The sequence below is a fragment of the Macrobrachium nipponense genome, chromosome 46, assembly GCF_015104395.2.
Source record: "Macrobrachium nipponense isolate FS-2020 chromosome 46, ASM1510439v2, whole genome shotgun sequence".
NCBI lineage: Eukaryota > Metazoa > Arthropoda > Malacostraca > Decapoda > Palaemonidae > Macrobrachium > Macrobrachium nipponense.
Window position 1 is genome coordinate 26,524,895 of NC_061106.1, and position 25,058 is coordinate 26,549,952.

At 43.5% G+C, this 25,058-nt stretch overlaps 1 protein-coding gene across 2 annotated transcripts in view; it reads right to left on the minus strand.

Annotated features, from left to right (window-relative positions):
- The window catches only part of LOC135214825 (basigin-like), a 45,456-nt gene that overhangs the window by 7,269 nt on the left and 13,129 nt on the right, over nt 1–25,058 (minus strand). The window contains exons 1-7 of one of the 2 annotated variants that reach the window (XM_064249210.1): nt 24,407–24,539; nt 24,027–24,166; nt 14,675–14,771; nt 14,299–14,453; nt 3,539–3,652; nt 2,946–3,128; nt 2,372–2,507 (exon numbers count right to left, since the gene is read on the minus strand). In XM_064249210.1, coding sequence (XP_064105280.1) covers nt 2,372–2,507; nt 2,946–3,128; nt 3,539–3,652; nt 14,299–14,453; nt 14,675–14,771; nt 24,027–24,166; nt 24,407–24,465 — 884 coding nt within the window. In that variant the 5' untranslated portion in view covers nt 24,466–24,539. Of the gene's footprint in view, nt 1–2,371; nt 2,508–2,945; nt 3,129–3,538; nt 3,653–14,298; nt 14,454–14,674; nt 14,772–24,026; nt 24,167–24,406; nt 24,585–25,058 lie in introns of those variants that run through there. The other variant, XM_064249211.1, reaches the window with a different exon arrangement.

Below are 25,058 nucleotides of genomic sequence, written 5' to 3' on the forward strand. Positions count from 1 at the left end.
CCTCAGATAGACCTGTTTGCGACGTTCCTCTCCAGAAGGATGGAGAACTTCTGCTCGTTAGGGGAGGATCCTAGAGCCATAGCAATCGATGCCCTTCTCATGGATTGGTCGGGTATAGATGCTTACGCTTTTCCCCCGTTCAAGCTACTGGGGGAAGTGTTAAGGAAGTTTGTGTCCTCGGAAGGAACGAGGATAACATTCATTGCTCCCTTTTGGCCCGCTGGAGAATGGTTCACAGAGGTACTGGAATGGACGGTGGACTTCCCCAGATCTCTTCCTGAAAGGACAGATCTGCTCAGACAACCCAACTTCGAGAGGTTTCACAAAAACATCCACGCTCTCTCCCTGACTGCCTTTCGACTATCGAAAGACTGGTCAGAGCCAGAGGCTTTTCTCGCAAGGCTGCAAGAGCAATTGCAAGAGCACGAAGATCCTCTACCATGCGGATCTACCAATCAAAGTGGGAAGTCTTCCGTAGATGGTGTAAGGCGAAGAAGCTGTCCTCCTCCGATACCTCTGTGACTGATATTGCCGATTTTCTTCTATACCTGAGAGAAGAATCTCAATTGGCAGTTTCTACAATAAAGGGATATAGAAGCATGCTATCTGCTGTGTTCAGGAACAGGGCCCTGAACATAGAAGAAAACAAAGATCTTCATGACCTGATACGGTCTTTTGAGACATCAAAATCAAAATCTTCGCTTTCCCCTCCCTGCTGGAAACAACGGAGCGTAATTATGCATAAAATTACCCAAAACCCCTCCTGAAGTTTCCAATAGCGAATCGCTGGGAGAAACCGAAGGGGTATGGGACAAATCAAAAGCAGGTGGCGAAACATATGGAGCAGTCTGGTGTATTACTGATACAAAAGAAGCCAGCAATACTTGGTCATCCAAAGATGGCGTCGTCTCCTTTCTTTTGTACTGGCCTTTCACATAAAACTTCCTCCACTGTTCCACCGACCAACCGCAACAAATTGAACAAGGATTAGTAATTGTACATACATTTTCTTTGCACCTACTACACATTGGATGAGGATCCGTTGACACTGAAGTTAGGAATCTTGAACACGGAAAGCCACTGACTCCAGGGTATTTCCTTTGTCTTCTCTACGAAACGGAAGAAGACCCCGATGGTGAGGCAAAAATCTCCATCTCACCACGTACACACTCTTACAGATCACACCCACACTGAGCACACTCAGAGAAAGAAAATTAACAAGAAAAATAGTGAAATGGATAAAAACGGACAAACTAAAACCAGCTTTAAAACAGATAAGACAGTAAACACGTCCTATCTCAAAGGCGGTAGAAATATAACTTGTGGGTCACAGGACAACTAGAGCATTCTGGGTAATACATGCCCTGTAACCTGGTATAGATGCCAATAGTCCCTGGATCCCACAAGTTTATTTTAATTCTACCGGTTTCCAGCTTGGCGCTAGTAAATCTCCTAGTGTTAAGACCGGTCTGTTTCGTATATGAACATATAGAACATTGAGACAGGGTTCAGACGAAGACCTGGACCAGGAGGAAATTCATGCAGAAAATACACAAAACAAATGAGGTGGTAAATATTAGATGGGGGTGACCTTTCCTGAGTGGGGAAGGCTCTTCTCTAAGGCAATGATTTTTAACTTTTCTAATCTCTCTTTACAGACTGAGACAACCACTGACAACATACGTTATGAAAAAAGGGTTTACAAAGTAAAGATAATCACCTTTTAGTTCTTAAATTTAAAAGAATTACAAAATAGTATACTGTGACTACTTAGCAAGTGAACAGCTATTCTCTGATCCCCATAACTGTCATTTGGAAATTAGAAAGATGGTAGCAGAACAGTGGAAAAAAAATTTGTATTTCAGCAACACACTAAAAAAAGGAATGCATTACAGTGCAAATGGTATAGCCCACTGTTTCTCAACCTTTTTCTGGTGGTGGCCCCCTTCAATCCAGTGCAAGTTGTTTGGCCCCTCCATGCCAACTCTGAGTTCTTACCCCCCCCCCCCCCCCCCACACACACCCGCCTTCCGTCCAATCACCTTAATACGCCTAGGGAAGGTATATTAATGGCCCATGAAAAAATCTCATGGCCCCCAAGGGGGCCATATGGCCCATGTTGAGAAACACTGGTATAGCCAACACAACTGCTGGAATATGCCTTTAACTAGTACTTCTTCAATGATTACATACTTCAATTGTAATATAAGTATATTACTATTAATCCCACACTAGTTCCTTTGTTTAACTGCTTAAACACTAGCTTTGTTTGCTAGACTGTTCAAACACTAGTTGTTTGGTCGACCTGATCACACTAGTACATATTGTAAAAGTAGAAAGTCTAAAAATATCATAAAACAAAATCACTTACTGTTCATTAATATCATCCATGTCAGACTGAGCCAAGTTGGGCTTGATACGTCGTTTCTCATAGATGAAAATGATAGCGCACAAAATGGTTACTTCAGCCACAATACCCAAGAAGGGCCACAAAGCAGCATAAATGTCTGAAAAATAAAATAATGAAATAACTCAAGCAACAGGAACATCTGAAAAGAAAAATTTTAACTGATAAGAATTAACATAGAAAATATCACCATGAAATAAGATAAGATTATTCACAGAAAGACAAAATGCCTAAACACTTGTTTGAAACTGTCTAATGGTGTGTTTAACTTCCCTACTGGTGAATCAAATGTGACACACCCTTATTTATATGTGATTTGTGAGTAGGAAAAGACTGGGACAAGGAAAGGATTTATAAACATGCACAAATCAAATATAACCAACACTACTACTTGAAATTACAAAATCCAACTACTTATCCCAAAATTGAATACATACATACATATATATATATATATATGCAAAATTACAACCACTTTAGCTTTAAACAAAACTAAAAATATAAAACAGATGGTTTCAAAAAATATCATTTGTTTTACCTTTGACCCTAACTTCAGTAGTTGTGTTTAGGTGAAGTGAGTACTGTGAAATTAGGCACACATAATTGCCATAATCACTCTTGAGTATAGGTTGGATCAACAGGATGGCATTTGACACATTGTATGTGTTTGCAGAGAAGACTAATCTTGTGTTGTTCTCTTCTGGCTGTAAAGGCTCTCCATCTGTGGACATAAACAAAAATAACTGAAATATAAACCTTTGATAAATGTGTAAGAATGAGAATCTCTGCCACTTACTTCAACCAAAATAATTTTGCAGCTTATTTTTCAAACATGGCATCCTTTGCCCCTCAGGTACTATCCATGAACTAATTAAAACAGCATAATGTAAACTGCATCTTGGAAAAATTAAGGATTAAAAATAAAATTTCATAATGATTCATCTTACTGAAGTGACCATACTAGTTTACATCTTACATATATGATGAAACAGTTATCCTTATCAGAGATTTTCTTAAAACACTTTGGCACATACAAATACTAGTTCCATCATTTGTAACTTGCTTTAAAAATGCATAATAAGCAGGTAATAAATTTACAGTACTAATGAAATGTCATGAGAATCTTCCAACCTTTCAACCACTGCACATTAGGGTGAGGGTTTCCTTCCACCAGACAAGATAGTTTAAGCTTATCATTCTCCAAAACTGTGGTAGATTTAGGGAGGTGTTTATGAAGCTGTAGATCTGGAAAAAAAATTCTTTGAAGCATTTGCAATGATATGAGTGTTTCAAAGAGACCGCAAGAACTGCAATTAATGTAATTACAATACAACTTTGTATAATTGACATAACTATTCAAGGCTATCCAAAACTGATACATACCTCTATTACTTTAAAAAACTATTACTTAAAAAATACATTAATTTTGGCAACATAAAGCACAACCAAATAAGATGAACAAAATTTTTAACATTTAGATTTAGTACAGCCCCACCAAATGCTGAAAGTAGTACAAATACCATGGAATTTCAAAGAACTCTGGCAAAGTGCCAATACTGTACATTAAGAAAACACTGACAGTAAAATACAAGCACACACACTTTGCTGAGCTTACAGCAGAATCTGGATTGTAAGCTGTCTTTAATGTTAAGAAAACCAGCATAACGACCATCACTATTGCGCATCATCCAGGTAGTCTGATCCTCTCTACAATACTGATACTGTTTGTTTAGTTTAAATGTGTAGATCAAACAATATATTAAAGTGGAAAACAAAAACACCTTTTTGGAGGTACCAAGGCTTGTAAACACTAGCAAAGGTTTTCAGCCATTCTTGACTAAGGGTATATCAGTTGGACAAATACTAAGCTTTTATATCAAAACAAAATCTTTTTAATAATTACTCATTAATAATATATACATATGCCTATACTCATTAATAATACATACATATGCTTATAGTACTTCATTTAGCCCAAGATAGAAATAGTCTGGAGTTATTACTCTTCAAATTCCTCTTCTAAGTATGTCCTCCAATAATAAAATCACCCAAAACCCAATCATAAAACACCAATAAGGCCTTGTCAAGTAAAGTTAGATCTTATTCATACTTTACAAACATAACATGGTCCTTCAAAGATTCAAATCTGGTTGTCTTATCAGGTGTCAAGGGTGTCTAACATGGTCGCAATCAAGGAGACCAAAGAAATCCTTTGGTCCAACAAACCCTCTCAAACAGCAAATTATATTTAATCATCACAAACTGTATGAAGCCAGTTTAAAATAATTTAGATTTACCATATCGTCTGTCTGTCAAACGGCTGGTCAGATGGACATGAAACTTGGCAGGGTTATGGTGGGGACCCCTAAGATGGTTTGTAATGGGGTTTCATCCAACATACCCCCTCCTTTGTAGGGGTGGGGGTGAGAAGGGATTCCCTGAAAAGGAGCTGTTTCTGGCCGTGAAACGAGGCTGGTTATTCTCGTAGACTTAGTTACTTTACGATTCTTCATACATAATTTCTGTACAACTTCCCCGCAGAAAATCGCGAATATTTCAGCTCGGACACAATAGAAGAGGAAAATTATCATCAATGTCTGCAAGATTTTTTGAATAACTTAAATCCATCGAGACTGCCAGTGCACAAAATAACGTTGAAGAAGTATTGACCGGTAATGTTGCTTCGGAATTTCGATCCTGCCAATGGACATAATAAAAAGAAAACTGACAAGTTCCTACTTTCTACTCTTTTTTGGAAGACACAGGATCATAAGAGCATTTATCAGTAGCCATAACGCACTGAATACAAGTTGCGTCTTTGCAGTAACATAACGAAAAGAAAAGATACTTTATTATTCGTATCACCGTGCAAAGTAATTGACAAAGAAACGAACCAATCAAGATCCCTGTTCCGTTAAATGAAAGTCACCGACGAGAGAGAGAGAGAGAGAGAGAGAGAGAGAGAGAGAGAGAGAGAGAGAGAGAGAGAGAGCCATTTAACGACATTAATGCACTACAATTTTATAATTTTATCTTGCTATCGAAAAATGAGAGAGAAAGAGAGAGGAGATCATTTGTGATTTGAGAGCTAAGTAATCCGATAATCCCATCACCGTCTTCGTTACTTGACTTACAGAGAGAGAGAGAGAGAGAGAGAGAGAGAGAGAGAGAGAGAGAGAGAATCATTAAGAGGGTAAACAATAATGAATACGAACTTCTTTACGTTCATTGATCGTCCCTTCACTTACTTTAAGAGAGAGAGAGAATATCATTAAAAAGAGGGGAAACAACAATGAATAAGAATTTCTCTGCGTTCAGTGATCGTCCCTTGAATTACATTAAGAGAGAGAGAGAAGAGAGATAGAGAGAGAGAGAGATAGAGGAGAGAGAGATAGAGGAGATAAGAGTATTCGTGTAATTGCCCTTATCTTAATATTGCGAACAAATTAGTACATATAATTTTTCACATTCTGCACCATTTTTATCACACCCATCGTAGATGTGTAAGTTTGTTAGTGGGCATAATAGGGAATGGGGATGCTAATGAACTGGTTATTTAACAGTTCTAACAATCATTATCTTTAATAAATTGCAGACTTCATGGAGTGCAGAATCCAATATCATATTAAAACAAATCATGCCCATCACTGGATTATGGCATTCTTCAAACTAAAAAGAGCATCTCCCTGTATTTCATTCCACCTTCAAATTGGTCAGACCCATCTAACCCATGGACACTAGATGACTGGACCACATGACCCAATCTCTAATGCAGAGAATACACAGCCACATGAATGAACCAAAAGTAAGTGAAAAGTTTTGGAAATTAACCAAGTAAGGAAATTTTGTCAATCTTATTTGAAATTATCAAGTTACCAAATACAAAAGAATGACTAAATGACAAACCCTATGGAAGTTAGGAAACATCACCAGAGAAAAACAACGAAGAAGAGGTGAAACATGCTGGAATCTTAGTCAAAGTAGACCTTTCTTTCAAGTGGTAATGGACTCCTTGCCCTTATCAGATGAGTCCACTGAGGAGTCACCCTACCCTATACAGCCTGAGGTTGACCTCTACAGTCAAACAAAAAGGTCAAGGCAAATGACAGGAGGTCTCATCAGAATGCTTTGTATTTTAATCTAAAATTTTATGACTTCTTATTTTGTGGACAAAGGGAAAAATCTTATCAGCTCACATAGTAAACCCAGACTAAGTTCTGTACTGGATGGTGAGACCAATCCCTCCTCCTACACTTTTTTTCCTTTCTTTTTTCTTTATCCTTATTATAAATGGTTTACATCTGGAATATTGGATGATTCACATGCCCAGTCGTAAAATCGTCACACTGGTCTAGGGCCGAGCTATGACAGAAAATGTTATTGTTATAATACAATTAAGTTTGTTCATAACTTAACCTGGCAGATATATATATAGCTGTATTTCTGACGTCCGACAGAATTTCAAAATTCGGCACACGTAGTGGGGCGGTCAGTGGTAGTACCCATATCAGGAACCATTCCCATTTTCTATTCATATTTATTCATGACCCTTGTCTCCTGAGGGGAGGAGGGTGGGCACTCTAATTATATATATCTGCCAGGTAAGTATGAACAAACTTAATTGTATTATAACAATAACATTTTGTTCATGAAACTTACCTGACAGATATATATATAGCTGAATTCACACCTTCGATGGGTGGGTAGAGACAGACTAGGATTTTTTAGGAAATTTAAAATAAATAAAAGATTATCTTATTGGTTCCTTACCTGATAGCAAAGTAGACTATGTGATTACTGTCACCAAAGCCTGCTTATGCTTTATCAGAGTTGCCAGCCAGGTGTTGACCTGTAGTGCTGGTGCTCTCTGGATGCTCTGTCAACGGGGGCGTGACCACAATGCGACAAGACCATCTAGGCAAACATATGGCAGTAACACAGCAAACCGACCACCACCTGACAACTAACTAACGCAAAAACCCTGATAATTAACACTATGGAATGGGAGATTTTCACAGAAGATCTCACCATCAACCAAAAAACACAATAAACTAAACCTAACTAAGCTAAGGGATAGGGAGAGAGCTACCTTCAGCCCCCAAAAATGTGTCTGCCGAAATGTAAGGTCCAAAGAACTACAGTTCTCGTAAATCGTCCTCACATCCGGAGGTAATGTGAGGCGAATACTGAATTGCTCCTCCAGAAGGTGCTATCAAGAATATCTCTGATAGACATGTTCCTTTGGAAGGCAAGAGAGGTAGGCTACGGCTCTGACCTCGTGAGCTTTCACTTTAAAGAGGCTCATATCAGTCTTCTGGCAAAGATGAATGACCTCTTTAATGACGTCCCTCAAGAAGAAAGCAACAGCATTCTTCGACAACGGTAAATCCGGTCTCTTCCCCGAGCACCAGAGATTACCTGAGGGACCCCTTATCTACTCTAGTCCTATTCACAATAGAACTTGAGAGCCCTGACAGGCACAGGGCTCTCTCTGGTTCTTGACCCACGAGACTCGATATTCCTTTGATATCGAAGCTCTTTGGCCAAGGATTAGACGGGTTCTCGTTCTTAGCCAAGAAAGAAGGGTTCAACGAGCAGACAGCGCTGTCTCCCTTGAACACCCACTAGGCTACTGAACGTGGATTTCACTAACTCTCTTCGCCGTCGCCAGAGAAGTTAGGAAAAGCGTTTTCCTCGTTAAGTCCCTTAGAGAAGCTTCATGGAGAGGCTCAAAGGGACTAAGCATCAGATGTTTTCAATACCACATCTAAATTCCATGAGGGCGGTCTTGCTTGTGGAATTTTGGTAGTATTTTTCAAACGACCTTAAGAGATCGTGCAGATCCTTATTGTCGGAAAGGTCCATTCCTCTGTGGCGAAAAACGGCAGACAACATACTCCTATACCCTTGATTGTAGGAACTGCCAATTTTTGCACATTTCTTAGATGGAGAAAGAAATCTGCTATCTGATTCACAGAGGTCGTTGGAAGAGGAAATTCCCTTCCTTCTTGCACCATGCCCTGAAGGAAGACCACTTAGACCTGGTAGACAGCTCTTGAACGAGGCTCTTCGAGCATTAGCGATTGCTCTCGCAGCTGCCTCCTTTGAAAGCCTCTCGCTCTGGCCAGCTTTTCGATAGTCCTGAACAGTCAGTCAGGGCCAGAGCGGAGAGGTTTTGGTGAAACCTTTTGAAGTGAGGCTGTCTGAGTAGATCCTCTCCTCCAGGCAACGTTCTTGGGAAGTCCACAAGGAACGTCATGACCTCTGTGAACCACTCTCTTGCTGGCCACATTGGGGCAATCAGAGTCAACCTTGTCCCATTCTGACGCTGCGAACTTTCTCATTACGTCCCCCATGATCTTGAATGTGGGGGAAAGGCGTAAAGATCCAGGTCTGTCCAGTTCCAGAGCAACGCGTCCACTGCAATTGCCCCCGGGTCCATAACCGGGGAGCAATACAGAGGAAGTCTCTTCGTCCTCGATGTAGCGAACCAGGTCTACTAGAGGACGTCCCCCTTACATTTCCATAACTTTTGACAAGGATCTTCCCTGTTGGCAAGGTCCATTCTGTTGGCAGAAGCTGATTCCGGCGGCTGAGAAGGTTCCGCCCTGACATTCTGAACCCCTGCCACGAATCTGTCAGGATCTTGATGTGCCTTGCGGTCTGCCCATAGTAAGAACTTCCTTCTTCGTCCAGAGAAAAAGGGATCTGGAGCAAGTCCCTCCCTGATTCTTTAGATACGCGAGGGCTGTGGTACTGTCCGAGTTGACTTGAACTTTGCTTGACAGTTTCTCTTCGAAGACTGCAGCGACAGGAATATCGCTGCCAGTTCCTTTACATTGATGTGCCAGGCTACCTGTTCCCCTCTCCAGGAGCCTGACACTTCTTCCCCCCCTAGTGTTGCTCCCCAACCGGAAGTGGAAGCGTCTGAGAACAACACTAGGTCGGGGCTCAGAAGATTTAAGGAGAGGCCCTCTCGTAACTTCTGAGGGTCGAGCCACCATCTTAAGTGAATCTTACATCGTTGGAGATCCTTAGGATCGCATTCAGGTCCCCTTTCGACGTCCATTCTTCCGCAGGAAGAATTGAAAGAGGCTGAGGTGCAGTCTTCCCAGCGAGACAAACTTTTTCTAGTGAGGAAAATGGTGCCACCCAGCAGATCATCCACTCCCTACACGAACAAGCTTCTCTCTCTAGGAAGGCTGCGACTTTCTCGAAACCCCAGTCGTGACGTTCCCCTGGATGGAAACGCCCGAAAAGCCACTGAATCCATCTGAATCCCCAGATACACGATGGACGTGTCGGGGTCAGATGCGACTTTTGCGGTGTTGACCAACAGACCCAGAGACTTTGCTAGGGCTAGCGTAAACTGAAGGTCCTTCAGACACTTCTGCCTCGACGACGCTCTGATCAGCCAATCGTCGAGATAGAGGGATATCCTGATTCCTGACGAATGGAGCCACTTCGCTACATTCCTCATAATCATTGTGAAAACCATTGGGGCCGTGCTGAGACCGAAAACAAAGGGCTCTGAACTGCCAAACCCTGTTGTCCAAGACGAATCTCAGGTACTTCCTTGACAGATGGTACTGGGACGTGGAAGTATGCGTCCTGCAGGGTCTAGAGACACCATCCAGTCGCCAGGTCTCAATGCTCCCAGCACCGACTGAGGCGTCTCCATTCTGAACTTTATCTTTTCTACAAGATTTAGCCTGCTCACATCCAGGACCGGGCGCCAACCTGATGACTGCTTTGGCACAAGGAAAATCCTGTTGTAGAAGCCCGTGACTCTAGGTCCAGGACTTGTTCCACCGCTCTTTTCGACCATCTGGTCTAAGAGATCGAAAAGAACCCTTTTTTTCTCTCCCTGATAGGAATGGAGGAGAGGTCTCTGGGAGTCGAAGTCAAAGGAGGAGGATGAAGAAAAGGGATCTTGTACCCCCGTTCTACTATCTTGAGGGTCCAAGGGGTCCGCTCCTCTCGCCTCCAAGACTCCGCAAAGAATTCCAGTCTCTGGCCCCGCTGGTGTCTGAAGGACGAGATCTTCACTTGCTGGTTTTTCGGTTTGAATGAAGCTCTTCCTCTTGGAAAACCTCTCCCCGAGGAGCTGCTCTCGAGGGGGGTGGGGGGGGCCCGCGAAAGGGTTTGACTTTCTTCGGGGGTTTGCTGAAAGTTGACGTGGAAGGAACCGCTGGACGTCTTGAAGATTGAAACCAAGAGGTCCTGGGTCGCCTTCTCTTGCAAACTCTGTGCAAGATCCTTTACCATAGCCTGGGGGAAGAGATGGTCCGAAAGAGGCGCAAAGAGCAAATCCGCTTTCTGAGCGGGAGATACCGACTTAGCCGTAAAATTGCACAGCAATGCTCTTTTCTTTAGAAAGCAGTTCCAAAATTCGAAACTAGCTCCTCCGAACCATCCCTGACGGCTTGTCCATACATGACAACACGCTGGACAGCTCCCCCAGACTGAGAGAATCAGACTTCTAGACTGACGGTCCAAAACTCCCAGACACCAGTCTAGGAAATTAAATACATTAAGGGTACGAAGAAGACCCTTCAAGTGTGGTCAGTCTCAACTGAGTCAGGTCACCTTAGCCGACGCTAAGAGAGACCTCCTCTGGGCGTCCACTAAACTGGAGAAGTCACCCTCCAACGCGGACGAAGGGACCTTTATCCCGACATCCTCCTTGGTCTCATACCAAACTCCTCCTTTCCCTGCGAGTCTAGAGGGTGGCATGGGCGAAAGTGGTCTTGCCCTGATCCTTCCTTCTGGACATAAAGTCTTGGAGTTTCTTAAACGCCCTCTTGGTCGACAGAGACGTTTTCATTTCAACGAATTCAGGGGTCTTTACGGACTTAGACGACGAAAGTTTGTGAGGAGGAGACCTAGGGGCTGTAGGCTGGAACTTGTCCTCCGAATGCTGAACGTAACAGCCTAACAAGAACCTTGTAGTCCGAGACAGCTGAAGCTACCGGCTGTTCTTCCTCTACGGAACTCCCTGGACTACTATGCTCCCCTTCCCTCCCCCTAAGAGGAACTGGAGAACGCCTATCAGGAGAGGGAGTACGTCCCTTAGGCTCAATCCTGAATAAAGACTTCCGTTGGTTGGAAGTATCCACTACAGGTACGGAAGCAGCCGTACGTTGCTCTTTAGATGCACTGGACATCTTCCGAAAGAGAAGCATCCTTAGAAGCCAATTAACTGTCTTAACCGAAGCCCCCTCGAAAGGAAGAGGCGAGCTTTCCTGAAGAGCAGCGCCAAAAGCGTCCTGCTTAGAAGAGCGAGCGTCTGGCTTTGCAGGCTCCAAAGCGTCCTGCTTCGCTCGAAAAGCGTCCTGCTTCACACGGCGAGCGTCCTGCGGAGCGTCCTCAACAGCGTCCCTGTCGTAAGACCTAGAAGCGTACCTGCTTCGAACGGCACCGAGCGTCCTGCCGAGAGTCCTTAAAAACAAAAAAGTCTTTGATAAGAGAGCTCAAAGCGTCCTGTCTAGAACGCCGAGCGTCCTGCCTTTGAGCGTCCTCACCGAACCCCTACTTTTTGCCGGAGGAGCCGCAAAGCGTTCCTGGCTTTCGAACTCTAGAGACCGCAGCTCGTCCTTGAGACGAGCGTCCTCATCCTGAGAGAGTAAAAAGATCTGCCTAGGAGAGCGAGAACGTTGACGATCCGGAGGCGAGAGAGAGACGAGCGAGCTGAGAGAGAATGAGGCCGGCCTTGCTTCTTCCTCTTGACGGGCAGCCGCCGAACGTCCTTCCTACGCCTAGACTCGACTGCTGCTGGGCAAGTCCTCTGAGCCATCAGCGACGTAATCTGGTCCTGAAGGGACACAAGGATATCCTTCGTAGGTGACGAAGGAGCAAATGAAGGGGCAGGACTGAGACTGCGAGAAGGCGAGGGGCGAGGGGAACGCCTCCTTCCTTCTAGCAGGTACAGCTATCTGCCTCTCAGGTGAACACGCCTGTGCGTGGAAACTAACGTCCTCATCGGGCAGAACGCCTTCCTCTCTGTTCTGAGGAGGAAAAGGCGTCATAAGCGTCCTCTGACGAAAGAGGAGACATAGGACGTGAAGAACGTCCTCAAAGCGAAAAGTCCTTTTCAACGGACGCGAGTCTCTCCGAGCGCTCCACTTGCGCGGGGAGGACGCTTCGGAGGACGAAAAGCAATCTTTCAGGATACGCGCTCGTGCGCGCTCCTTGGCAGCCTGGGATTTAGCAACAAGGCCTGCCGAAGGGACGCCAGATCGGTGGGGAGCCCCGTAACCCTCTTGCGGCTTTCGACATACCCACTCCCTGAGTCCTGGAGTCCCGATAGAGGTCTAGGCCTAGAGGCATTATGGGGCCGATCTGACGCCCCCTCCACAACACTAGGGGCACTGACACAAACTTTCACTGGGCCGGTTTCTAGGGCCAAAACTTTAGATTCGAGAGCACGAATAGACTCTAGAATCAGAGAAGGGTGTTACCTTCTCCAGACACAGCACTGGGGCCCGAAGGCAACAAAACAGGATTAGGTTGGGCAAAATCTACTGGTGTTAGAGGAGGAGAAATGTTACTATCCTTACCTTTAGTAGAGCTGCCCTTAGAGGAAGACCTCCTGACTCTATCGCGCTCTAATTTACGCCGATAGGTCTCATACATCCTCCATTTATCATCATCCAAATCCTTACATTCATTGCACCGATCATCAACCACGCAAACATGCCCCCTGCAATCCATACAAACTGTGTGAGGATCAACTGAAGGTTTAAGAAGCCTCACCTTACATTCACTCCTCACACACACTCTGAAACTTCCCGAACTTGATCCAGACATACTGAATCCAGAAAAGTCAATCCAAAATCAAAAACCAATCCACTATTTCCGCCGTGCCAACTCCAACAACTCCAGCAAAGTCGATACCAAAAGTCAATCCCAGATAATATTAAAGCGAGATAATTGAAAAAATCCTAGACGGAGGTACTGTAAACAGATGTTTGCAGCCACCGGCGACAGAAAAAATATGAATAGAAAATGGGAATGGTTCCTGATATCCGCCGCCCAGCGGCGGGAATGGGTACTACCACCTGACCGCCCCACTACGTGTGCCGCGAATTTTGAAATTCTGTCGACGTCAGAAATACAGCTATATATATATCTGTCAGGTAAGTTTCATGAACAAACAATGGAATAGAGGCAGTCTGAGTGTTTAATGAGGGAACCCATAGTTTTTTCTTTTTAAGACTCAAGTATCTGAAATGAAGTTTTTGTTGGTTCTGTGTTTAGCCAATAACTAAATGCGTCAAAATTTATGCATTTTGCACTTCATGGCATGATTTCTTAAACAGGATAGCTCTAGATTGAACAGTTGGCAACCAGTTCTATAACTCACCCCTTTCAGTCTATATGTGCACACACAAACACACAAAAATGCAAAGGTTACTCGAGGTTGCATTTAGAAGAAATTGAAAAAAAAAAAAAAAAAAAATCAGGGATAAATACAGAGCAAACTCTCCATCTGGGTGCTTGATCTGCCTTGACCACTGAGGTTTTAGGTTGAAGTAGGGCAGATTCCTTATGGGTACAACGACCAAAATGCTCCCAAGTCGGGAAGAAACCTCCTGTCACTCGCCTTGACATTTTGGTTTGACTATAACAGCAGACAACTTGCAGTAAACCTAGGTCTTAGCAAGAGGACATGCAAGGTGCATGTCCTCTTGGTACAGCTTATTTAAAGGGCCTATTACCAAACTGGTTCCATTAATCCCAGATTTACTGTACATATCCAACAAATTTGGTTTAACTTATAAAGAAAAATATCCTTCTAAAAATGAAAAACTCCAGGAGAAATCTCCCGTAATATCGGTATCATGTATTCAAATTAAATGGTATGAATGTGAGACCTGTCGACTACTTACCAACAAGATAGAAATACTTTTCTTCTTCACCAGGTCCTTTGATCAAGCAGCTAAACTCTCCCAAGTCACTCTCTGTTTGAGAAGTTATGTTCAGTGTGGAGTTATTGTATATTTGGTAGTGGTCATTTGGTTCAATTTCTGTCCCATTCTTCTTCCTGAAATAAAGTTATTATACTCGCAGTCAACAAAATATTCCTCTAGATATTTTGGTGAATATTAAAAAGAATGCCATGCTGTCATTTCCTTTGTGTTCATTTTTTACAAATCACAATTATTACAGGCAGAAAAACTATGTAACACCTTCAATGGCTATTGCAATTGCTTAACTGGTACACATAAACAATGACAAAAACAAAACCAGTGCCATAGAACTCACCAAACGGTTTCAACATTTGTAGCATTATAGTCACATGTAAGTAAAAGGGAGTGGTCCTTTTTGAACAGCCTTGTATTTTCTGTTTCAGTTGGTGAGCCTGAAATGGACAAAACAATTTGCTAAGAATATTCCTGTCTATCCCTACAGCATACTGTACTTGACAAATCTAAATAAAATCTAAAGATCAAAAAATATATTTCTGATGTAAAAACCCACATTTCTACCAAAGTCTTCTACTGCTGGTAAGAAAGTTGCTAGACCATCCAAACTTCAACTGATAATTGGGTACTACTGTGACCATTTTACTTAATGACAAAGCTCCCATTCACTTACTACTTGTACTCTGTTCTGAAGATGATAAACTTGCAGTTACAGAAGAGTAATCTCCCAAGGAACTCTAGGCTTCCATACATGGTCTAATTTTATTTTTTTTTATTTTTACCAATTTTCAATATTTTCTTATATACATAAAGAATCCCAATTGTTGCAAATGGATGAATGATATCCTTAACTTACTTAGCAAAGAAGTTCTATAAACTGAGCAGCATGGTATATTCACAACTAGGACTTTAGGAACCAACTTCTATATGTACATGAGAACAATAACCAAAAAACAGTTTGCCAGTCCAACAATCTGTTACTAATACAATACTCCACCCATAGCAAGCCTTGCCAACAGTTCATTATACAGACAATTATGATTTCTTACATACAGATTCAATGATAATTAGTGAAATGGTGGCCGGGGTATATATGCAAAAAAAAGTTCACATCCTGAAAAAAAGTATCAATTTCAGTTTCAGCTTGTGATGGCGAGCCTTTATCTTTGCTGAACTTCAATTGACTTACTGGTCACTTAATCAAGGGTACACTTTACTCTGTAAAGAAAAGAAAAGCCAACTGATACCTATTCGCAAGTGATAAGGATTTCTAAAGCTGGATAAATTCCCACAAGAGATACTTTTTTACATTCCCACTTGTCTACTGATGATACAGCTACCATACATTTATTTTTCAGAAATCATGGCTTGATGATTTGTTATTATGGCTCATACGTAGCTCAAGATATGATAATTTAAAAAGACTTTCAATGTGACTTGTCTTCATTACTAATGTGCTGCTAGCAATTCACAATAATGCTGTAAACAGTCAATCATCCATGCAGCTATGCATCATCATTCACTTGAAGTGACTACAGCTGTGGATTCCATTAACCTTGTAATGCTGACAGTGCAAAAGTCTACACTGAAGTAATACACCATATCAAGAAACCAAAAAAGTACATGAGGAGGAAATAGAAAAATCACTTGAAAGTGACAAAGCCTGACAACTACTTGTAACAAAATTATCATCCACATAGCAATTAATTTAATTTGGATGGCCTATTCAAACTCTTGAACACTTTTAGACTTGGGTAAAAGAAAGTACTGTATTTGAGAAAACAAATTTCTGCAATTTTCAGAACTTATAATACACTGTACAGATTATAATAACTGAACTTTAAAAAATAATAAGGTCAGAATAATTTACACTGAAGCTTTGTGCTATGCGGCTAAATAACTATCCAATGCACTGTTATGCACACAATGTACAATTTAGCAGCAATTACATATACTACAATATTGAACATTAATTTCTTGCAAATGTTCATCTCCCATAAACAATTTCTCTAATTACTACACTAAGCACAACGAAAAGCTTCCTCTACTTTGCATGTCAGTATCTTTCAGGATTTTTCCTGTTCCCTAGACACAAGAAAGGTGGTATCTTTACATTCTTAAAATGAACTGGAATATTGTTTTTATGTATATTAATACTTATGCAGCCACATACGAATAAGATTAACGCATAGTCTGAATAAAAAAATACATTATTACTAGAACATATGAAAGACATATGGAATGTCACAAGTTTGATTTAAAACTTCAGTAATAGTATTCATCAAAACTTGATTAAACGAGGCAGAAAGGTTTGAAAAAAATTTACAATTCACAAAACAGTGTTGATTAAAGAAGACAAAAAGTTAGATCTGGGTACTGCTGTACTGGCCAAATGCATTATAGGTATACTTGAAGTGAGGCCTCTTAATGATGGTGAGTTATGAGAGGTGTCAGCACAGACATTCCAGACCTGTACATTGTATGTACATAAGAACAATCCAGGCCCTTAACAGGCACTTGATGAGCATTAACATTCATATAGTATTCCAAATGGACTGCTAGCTTTTGAAGTAACATTCTAAATTATGTAACACTAACTTATTCCAAAACTGTTTCTTTGCTAACTCTAATTACTGACCTCTAAGCACTTAACTTCTGTCTTCATGAACAAAACACAACTTGATGTCACTATAGTAAAGTTGGCCACGAGTCAGTCGATGACTTAACACACACTACAGAAATAAGCCAATACCCTTCAGGCTCTACAGTAAAGGTTCCTACAAATATTGCATTTCATAGCTTAAAAAGACAATAGTACGTATACTGTAATTTCTTTCAAGAATACTAGCAAACCTACCAGCAATTTTTCTTATTAACTTACCAAGAGTATATGCCATGTGAAATTATATCTAATTAGCTACCATACAGGTGTTACTGTATACTATATACGTAAATGCTTTAAACTCTACCTAGCACTACTACTTTCCAATTAAAATTACACTAGCCTTAAAATATGATATGTAATGATACAATTAAGTTTGTTTCATACTTACCTGGCAGATATAGATATAGCTGATAAACTTCCGACGACCGGCAGCCAGAATTTAAAACTTACGACACACGCAGTGGGAGTCAGGTGGTTAGTACCCATTCCTGCCGCTGTGGGAGGCGGGTATCAGGAACCATTCCCATTTTCTATTCATGAATTTTTATTTCCACTGTCTCCTGAGGCGGAGGCGGCGGGTAATTAATTATATATCTGCCAGGTAAGTATGAACCAAACTTAATTGTATCATTACAATATCATTTTGTTCATGCAACTTACCTGTCAGATATATATATAGCTGAATCCCACCTTTGGTGGTGGAGAGACAGAATAGAGGATTTAGGAAACACATATATGCAGATATTTGATATCTTGGTTCCTTACCTGTTAGCATAGCTGGCTTCGTGATTACTGCCACGTAAGTCTGCTTGTGCTACTAGAGTTGCCAGCAAGGTAGAGACCTATGAAGCTGGTGCACTCCAGAATGATCTGTCAACATGGGGCGAGACCACGACGTGACTAGACCATGGACCATACTAATGAGGGCAACGAGACAAAAATACCACCACCTGGCTTAGTTTACCAAAGGTATCCCACTTAACTAAGCTAATGGAAGGAGACCCAGCCCCAGGCGGTCACCCCACAACCATAAAAACCCCCCTAATCCCTAAAGGATAGGATGAGTGTTACCTCCTGCCCCCAAAACAGTGTCTGCAGCAATGTATGGTCCGAGGGAGAAGCAATTTTCGTATGTCACTTTCACCTCCCGCAGGTAGTGTGAAGCGAACACCGAATTGCTTCTCCAAATGTGGCATTCAGAATATCTTTGAGCGCCATATTTTTGTGAAACGCTACCGAAGTAGCAATAGCTCTCACCTCGTGAGCTTTCACTTTCAGAAGCTTCAAATCACTATCACTGCACTTATCATGAGCTTCTTTAATCGTATTTCTGATGAAGAACGCCAGTGCGTTTTTCGACATAGGGAGATCAGGCTTCCTCACTGAACACCACAAATTGTCAGATGAACCTCTGCAAGCTTTAGTTCTCTGCAGATAGAACTTTAGAGCCCTGACAGGACACAGGAATCTCTCACGTTCATTTCCCACTATTTCTGACAACCCTTTGATTTCAAAGGTCCTCGGCCACGGGTTGGAAGGATTCTCGTTCTTTGCTAAGAACGTGGGACTTAAAGAACAAATCGCACTACTGTCTGAAAACCCAATCTGCTTGCTAATGGCCTGAATTTCGCTAACCCTCTTCGCCGTCGCCAGAGCGGTTAGGAAGATCGTTTTCTTCGTCAGATTCCTGATAGAAACTGAATGAAGCGGTCGAAGTGACTCGACAATCAAATATTTGAGCACCACATCCAAGTTCCACGAGGGTACTTTAGGCTGGATCCGACCTTCTTAGTCTCGAACGATCTAATGAGATCATGAATGTCTTTATTATTAGTCAAATCGAGGTCCTCTGTGCCTGAAGACTACAGAAAGCACGCTCCTGTAGCCTTTAATAGTTGGAACAGCCAACTTCACTTCCTCTCTCAGATAAAGAAGGAAGTCAGCTATCTGGCTCACAGAGGTTGTGGTGGAGGAAATGCCCTTCTTCCTGCACCAGGATCTGAAGACAGCCCACTTCGATTGGTACAGAGCGATTGAGAGGGCCCTCCTCCTTGCGGTGGCAATCGCCTTCGCCACAGGTCTTGAAAAACCCCTCGCTCTGGCCAACTTCTTGATAGTCTGAACGCAGTCAGACTCAGAGCGGGGAGGTTTTGTGGTACCTCTCGAAGTGGGGCTTGTCTGAGTAGATCTTTCCTTAAGGGCAGAGTCCTCGGAAAGTCTACCAGGAAGGACATCACCTCTGTGAACCAGTCGGCTGCCGGCCAGAAGGGGGCGATGAGTGTCATCCTCGCTCCTTCCGATGCCGTGAACTTCCTCATCACTTCCCGAGGATCTTGAGCGGGGGAAAAGCATATATGTCTAGACCCGACCAACTAAAATCCAAATAGGGCGTCTACTGCGACTGCTCCCGGTCCAGAACTGGGGAGCAATAGAGTTTGAAGTCTTTTCGTCCTGGAAGTTGCGAAGACATCCACCTGCGGACAGAACCACAGGTCCCACAGCGACTGGCAAACCTCTTGGTGAAGGGTCCACTCCTGTCGGCAAAAGCTGTCCTCGTCGACTGACTGAAGGTCCGCTCAGAACATTTGTACTCCTGACACGAACCTTGTCAGGATAGTGACTTCTTGCGCTTTTCGCCCATAAAAGGAGTTCCTTTGCGATGGCAAACAGAGAAGGCGAGTGAGTTCCCCTTGATTTCTTCTTAGGTATGCCAGTGCTGTGGTGTTGTCCGAGTTGATCTGAATGACTTTGCCGGATACTTCTTCCTGGAAGAACCTGAGAGCCAGGTAAATCGCTGCAGCTCTTTCAGATTGATGTGCCAGGACACCTGTTCCCCTCTCCAGGTGCCCGACACTTCTTTCCCCTCCTAGTGTTGCTCCCCAACCCGTGGACGACGCGTCGGAAAAAAACAACACTAGGTCGGGGTGGGGTTCCGAAGTTTGAGGGAGAGCCCTTCTGCGAGCTTCCGTGGATCTGACCACTAACTTAGGTGATCCTTCACCTCTCTCGTTAAACCCAAGATCGCCTCCAGATCTTGTTTGTTCTTCCAACTGTTTGGCTAGGAAGAATTGAAGAGGTCTGAGGTGCAGCCTTTCCAGAGGAAACAACTTTTTCCAGTGAGGAAATGGTCCCCAGCAAACTCATCCATTCCCTCACCGAGCATGTTTCCTTCCCGCCCCAGAAAGGTCGCCACTTTTTCCAAGCATTGAAGTTGTCGCCCCTGGGACTGAAAAGCCCGAAAAGCCACTGAGTCCATCTGAATCCTCAGATAGACTAAAGATTGAGAAGGAGTCAAATGCCACTTTTCGAGGTTTACCAGAAGCCCCAGGGACTTCGCTAACGTCATGGTCGTGTGCAGGTCCTCCAGACAAAAAGACCGGTCCCGCGATGAAGCTCGAATAAGCCAGTCGTCTAGGTAGAGAGAGATCCTTATATTCTCCAGATGAAGCAGCCTTGCCACGTTCTTCATCAGAATGGTGAAAACCATCGGCGCTGTGGTCAGACCGAAGCAAAGTGCCCTGAATTGGAATAACTTCCCCTTCTAGGACAAATCGCAGGTATTTCCTTGATTGGGGATGGATGGGGACGTGAAAATACGCGTCTTGGAGGTCTAGTGAGACCATCCATCCCCCCCCGGTCCTCAAAGCTGACAGCACCGATTGAGGCGTCTCCATCTTGAATTTCTCTTTATAACGAAGAGATTTAGGCTGCTGACATCGAGGATGGGTCGCCACCCCCCCGAATGTTTCGGCACCAGGAACAGACGGTTTGTAAAATCCTGGAGATTCCAGGTCGAAGACCTGTTCCAACCCCGCTTGCTTCTCGATCATTTGTTCCAGCAGATCGAAAAGCACTTTCTGTTTCTCTCCTCGATAAGAGGAGACAAATCCTTTGGTGTTGAGGATAGCGGGGGTGACTTCAAGAACGGGATCCTGTAACCTTTCCTCACACATCTAGCGACCAGGGTCGGCATCTCTCTCTTCAGGCTTTCGCGAACCGAAGAAGCTGGCTCCTACCGGCGTCTGAAGGACTTCCAAATCACTTCCTACTCTTTGACGGAGCAGTTTTTCCTCTGGAAGAGCCTCTTCCTCGGAGGCTGTTTTCGGAGGAAGAATCCAGCACAAAAGGGCTTCGGTTTCTTGGTAAACGAAACCCCAGAAGATGAAGCAGCTGCTGGCCTTCTAGAAGACTGAGCCAGAAGATCTTGCGTTGCCTTCTCCTGAAGGCTTGATGCTATGTCCTTAACCATAGTCTGGGGAAGAGATGGTCTGAAAACAGAGCGAAAAGCAAGTCCGCCTTTTGCGCTGGAGAGACGGATTTGGCCGTGAAGTTACAGAAGAGTGCTCTCTTTCTTGAGAATCCCCGAGCTAAAGTGCGTAGCCAACTCCTCAGAACCATCCCTGACGGCCTTGTCCATACAAGAAAGTACACTGGACAGCTCCCCCAGACTAATAGTATCAGACTCCTTGACCTGGCATCTAAAACTCCAAGACACCAGTCGAGAAAGTTGAAGACCTCTAAAGTCCTGAAGAGGCCTTTTAGATGAAGTCGAACTCGTTATGGGTCCAAGTGACTTTTGATGAAGACAGAAGGGCTCTTCTGGAGGCGTCCACGATGCTCCCGAAATCACCTTGAGCAGAGGCTGGTAGTTTAACACCTACCGTCCTCTCCCGTCTCATACCACATTGCCTCCTTTACCGCAGAGTCTTGATGGCGGTAAAGCCAAAGAGGACTTTCCTGACGCTTTCCTCTTCTCCATCCACTCATGGACTTTCCGGAACGCGTTGCTTCGTGGAAAGCGACTTCTTCATTTTAACGAACCCCGATGCCTTCGATGCTTTAAAAGAAGAAATTGAGAAGGGGGAGAACGAGGGGCTTTTCCGGTTGAAAAGTTTCTCCAAACTCCGACTGTAGAAGACGCATCAAAACTTTATAGTCCGATGAGACAGGAGCTGTTGCTGTTCTTCCTCTGCTTCTACTAAATTATCGCTAACCTCCTTCCTCAGAAACTGGAGAAGTAGGAGGAAACTCTGAAGAAAATTGACGAACAGGAAGAGTTCCTTCATCCACCTGAACTTGCGTTGGTGAGGAACACGCCTGGCGTCCACTGGTGCCACCGAGCGTCCCACTAGTGCACGCTTGGCTTCCACTGGTGCGCGCCGAGCGTCAGTCAGCGCGCGGCTGGCGCCCACTGGTGCACGTTTATCACAACAGTGCGCGTTTGGCGGCAACGGAAGCGCGCTCCACTTTGCACAGAAGCGCGCTCAGCGTCCCCCACTCGCTTGCGAACATTCGAAGACTTGCGAGCGGGAGATATCTCATCCTGAGAGCGAGAAACTAACTTCTTCTCACCTCCTAGAGAGCTGCTGGGGTAGCACGAACGAACTCTAGAGGGAGACTCGAACGAAGAGAGAGGCGAGCGAGGAGAAAGACAGGTCTTGACTTCTTCACAGGAAGCTTCTCATCCTTTCTACGACGCGGAAGACTCTCTAGAAGCAAGAGCGTCCTGAAGTTTGCTGCTGCAGTGACTGAATCATCCTCTTGGTTGGCGAATCTTCCTGCTCCGGGGAGGGACTGATCCTGTGAGCAGGAGAGCGGCGAGGGGACGCCTCCCTCCTCCTCCCAGGTACGGCCTCCTCCCGAGCTCTAGAGCGACTGTATCGCTCGCACGAACTACCGAATCCAAGTCCGAAGACTCTCTACGCCTTTTCTGCGGCGGAAAAGCAGCGAACGCACTGTCAGGAGAAGATCGCAAATTCGGAGAACTAGGACGTGAAGCGTCAATATCACGCTGCCGTCCTTTTCAGCGGACGGGAAGCAACCCCGTGAGAACTCCACCCTTTACGTGGGGATGAAGCCTCCGATGACGAAAAACACTCCTTGAGGAGACGTGCCCGTGCTCGCTCCCTGGCAGTCTGGGGATTTTCATCAGTAACTGCCGAAGGCACGCCAGATCGGTGGTGGGGGTTCCTTGTAACCCTCCTTTGGCTTTCGACATGCTCCCTCCCCAGGTCCTGGGAGTCAAGCAGAGGTCCAGGCCTAGAGGCGAAACGAGGCCGATCTGACGCACCCTCCACTACACAAGGGGTATCACTGCACTTCTGCACATTACTTTTGCTCTCAAGAGCCAACACTTTCGATTCTAAATTACGAATCGACTCCAAAATTAAGGACAAAGTATTACTCTCTACTGACACTGCTTCAGGGCCCGGAGGCAACACTACAGGGTTAGGAGCATTAACAGAAGGAGGGTTAACAGGAGAAACATTAATTTCTTGCACACCTGAAAAACACTCCTGGAGGAAGACCTCCTTAACCTATCCTTTTCAAGTTTCCTAAGATAGGTATCATACGCCTTCCACTCAGAATCTGTTAATCTTTTGCACTCCTTGCAACGGCTTTCATACACACATTCATGCTCCCTGCAACTCTTACATACCGTATGTTTGGGTCTACTGAAGCTTTCAGTAGCCTACCTCTACAATCAGTCCTAGAGCAAAATCTAGCGCTAGCTGTACTAGACCCCTGACATATTATCCAGAGAAGTCCAAACCAAAATCAAATCAATCCACTAATAACGTGTGCCTAGCCACCGATCCAAGTCAATTAATCCAAAAAGAACCAAAATGGGATACTCAAGTAGCAAAAAGTGTTTCCAAATCCAGACAGAGGTGCTGTAAACAGATGATCACAACACCGGCGACAGAAAAATTATGAATAGAAAATGGGAATGGTTCCTGATACCCGCCTCCCAGCGGCAGGAATGGGTACTAACCACCTGACTCCCACTGCGTGTGTCGTAAGTTTTTAAATTCTGTCGGTCGTCGGAAATTATCAGCTATATATATATCTGACAGGTAAGTTGCATGAACAAAATCAAAGGTACAGTACCAAGAACACTTTACGGACAGTACAAGGGACATTTGAACCAGCTAATTATCTTTAACCAAAACTTATACAAGCTCTCTAAATGGAATCTTTCCAAATATACTGTCAGCAGGAAAACATGATAGAATCTATCCCTTACCACTTATGACAAACACAGAATGAGAATGTGTTGTGATTGGGGAACACCTGTACTCCCCTGCATGAAAAGGGTGAGCTCTGGCCACTTTCAACTGACTTACTTTATAGCCCTGAGGTCCTGGTCCTTCAATCATTGTATATCTGACAGTGAAGACACTATATGTCAGCTCATGAAAATATAGCACTTAGTATCTCATTATTTATAGGTCAGGTATACCAAGACAACTCTCTCCACAAGGGAGGACCAGTATGTAATGTCATGTAACTTATTTCTTCAATCCAAATTTAGTTGAACTATTAACAGTTAATTTTCCTGGTCATCAAATAACCTCAATACATTTATAATGTAATGAATGTAGGGTTAGTTCAAATACTTCTTACCCAGCCTCGCCAGGTATGATAGCTCTTCCATTAATCGTCCACTGAAGATATTCAGACATATCTATGGTACAAGTTATCACAAATTTCTGCCCTGCAGCAACAAAATGATGACCAGAATATTCAGAAGACCTACCGATTGACGAAGAACCAGAAGAGCCACCAACACCGCCACCAGCTCCTGAAACACAAAATGAAATAAATATAAACTGATTTGGAAAAAATTACATTGCTTGATATAAAATATTCAGAGAATGAAAAATGAATGACTGTAGCATAAAATTTGAGCCAAATAGCCTGGCACGGGACCTGGGGAGGCCATTCAGTGCCACAAGTCCAACAGGGTGTAAGTAAGTGCATTAAAAATGCACTCATAGGCTACGGTACCTTTAAACTACCCAAAAGACTCCTATAAAAAGATACACAAACTTATGTCTTTGGATTCCAAAGATGTACAAATTATTCATGGCATATTTTTTTATAAGTCTGTACTAAACCCAAAACAACCAGAAACACTGGCAACCAACAACTCATTCTCAAGAACTCCATCACTTTAGTCTAGCCTTTCATAGATATTATATTGTATGTGAACGTATAAAAAACAGAATGGTGGGTGTGTGTTATCTAAAAAAAAGGTAAAACTGCAAACTATTAC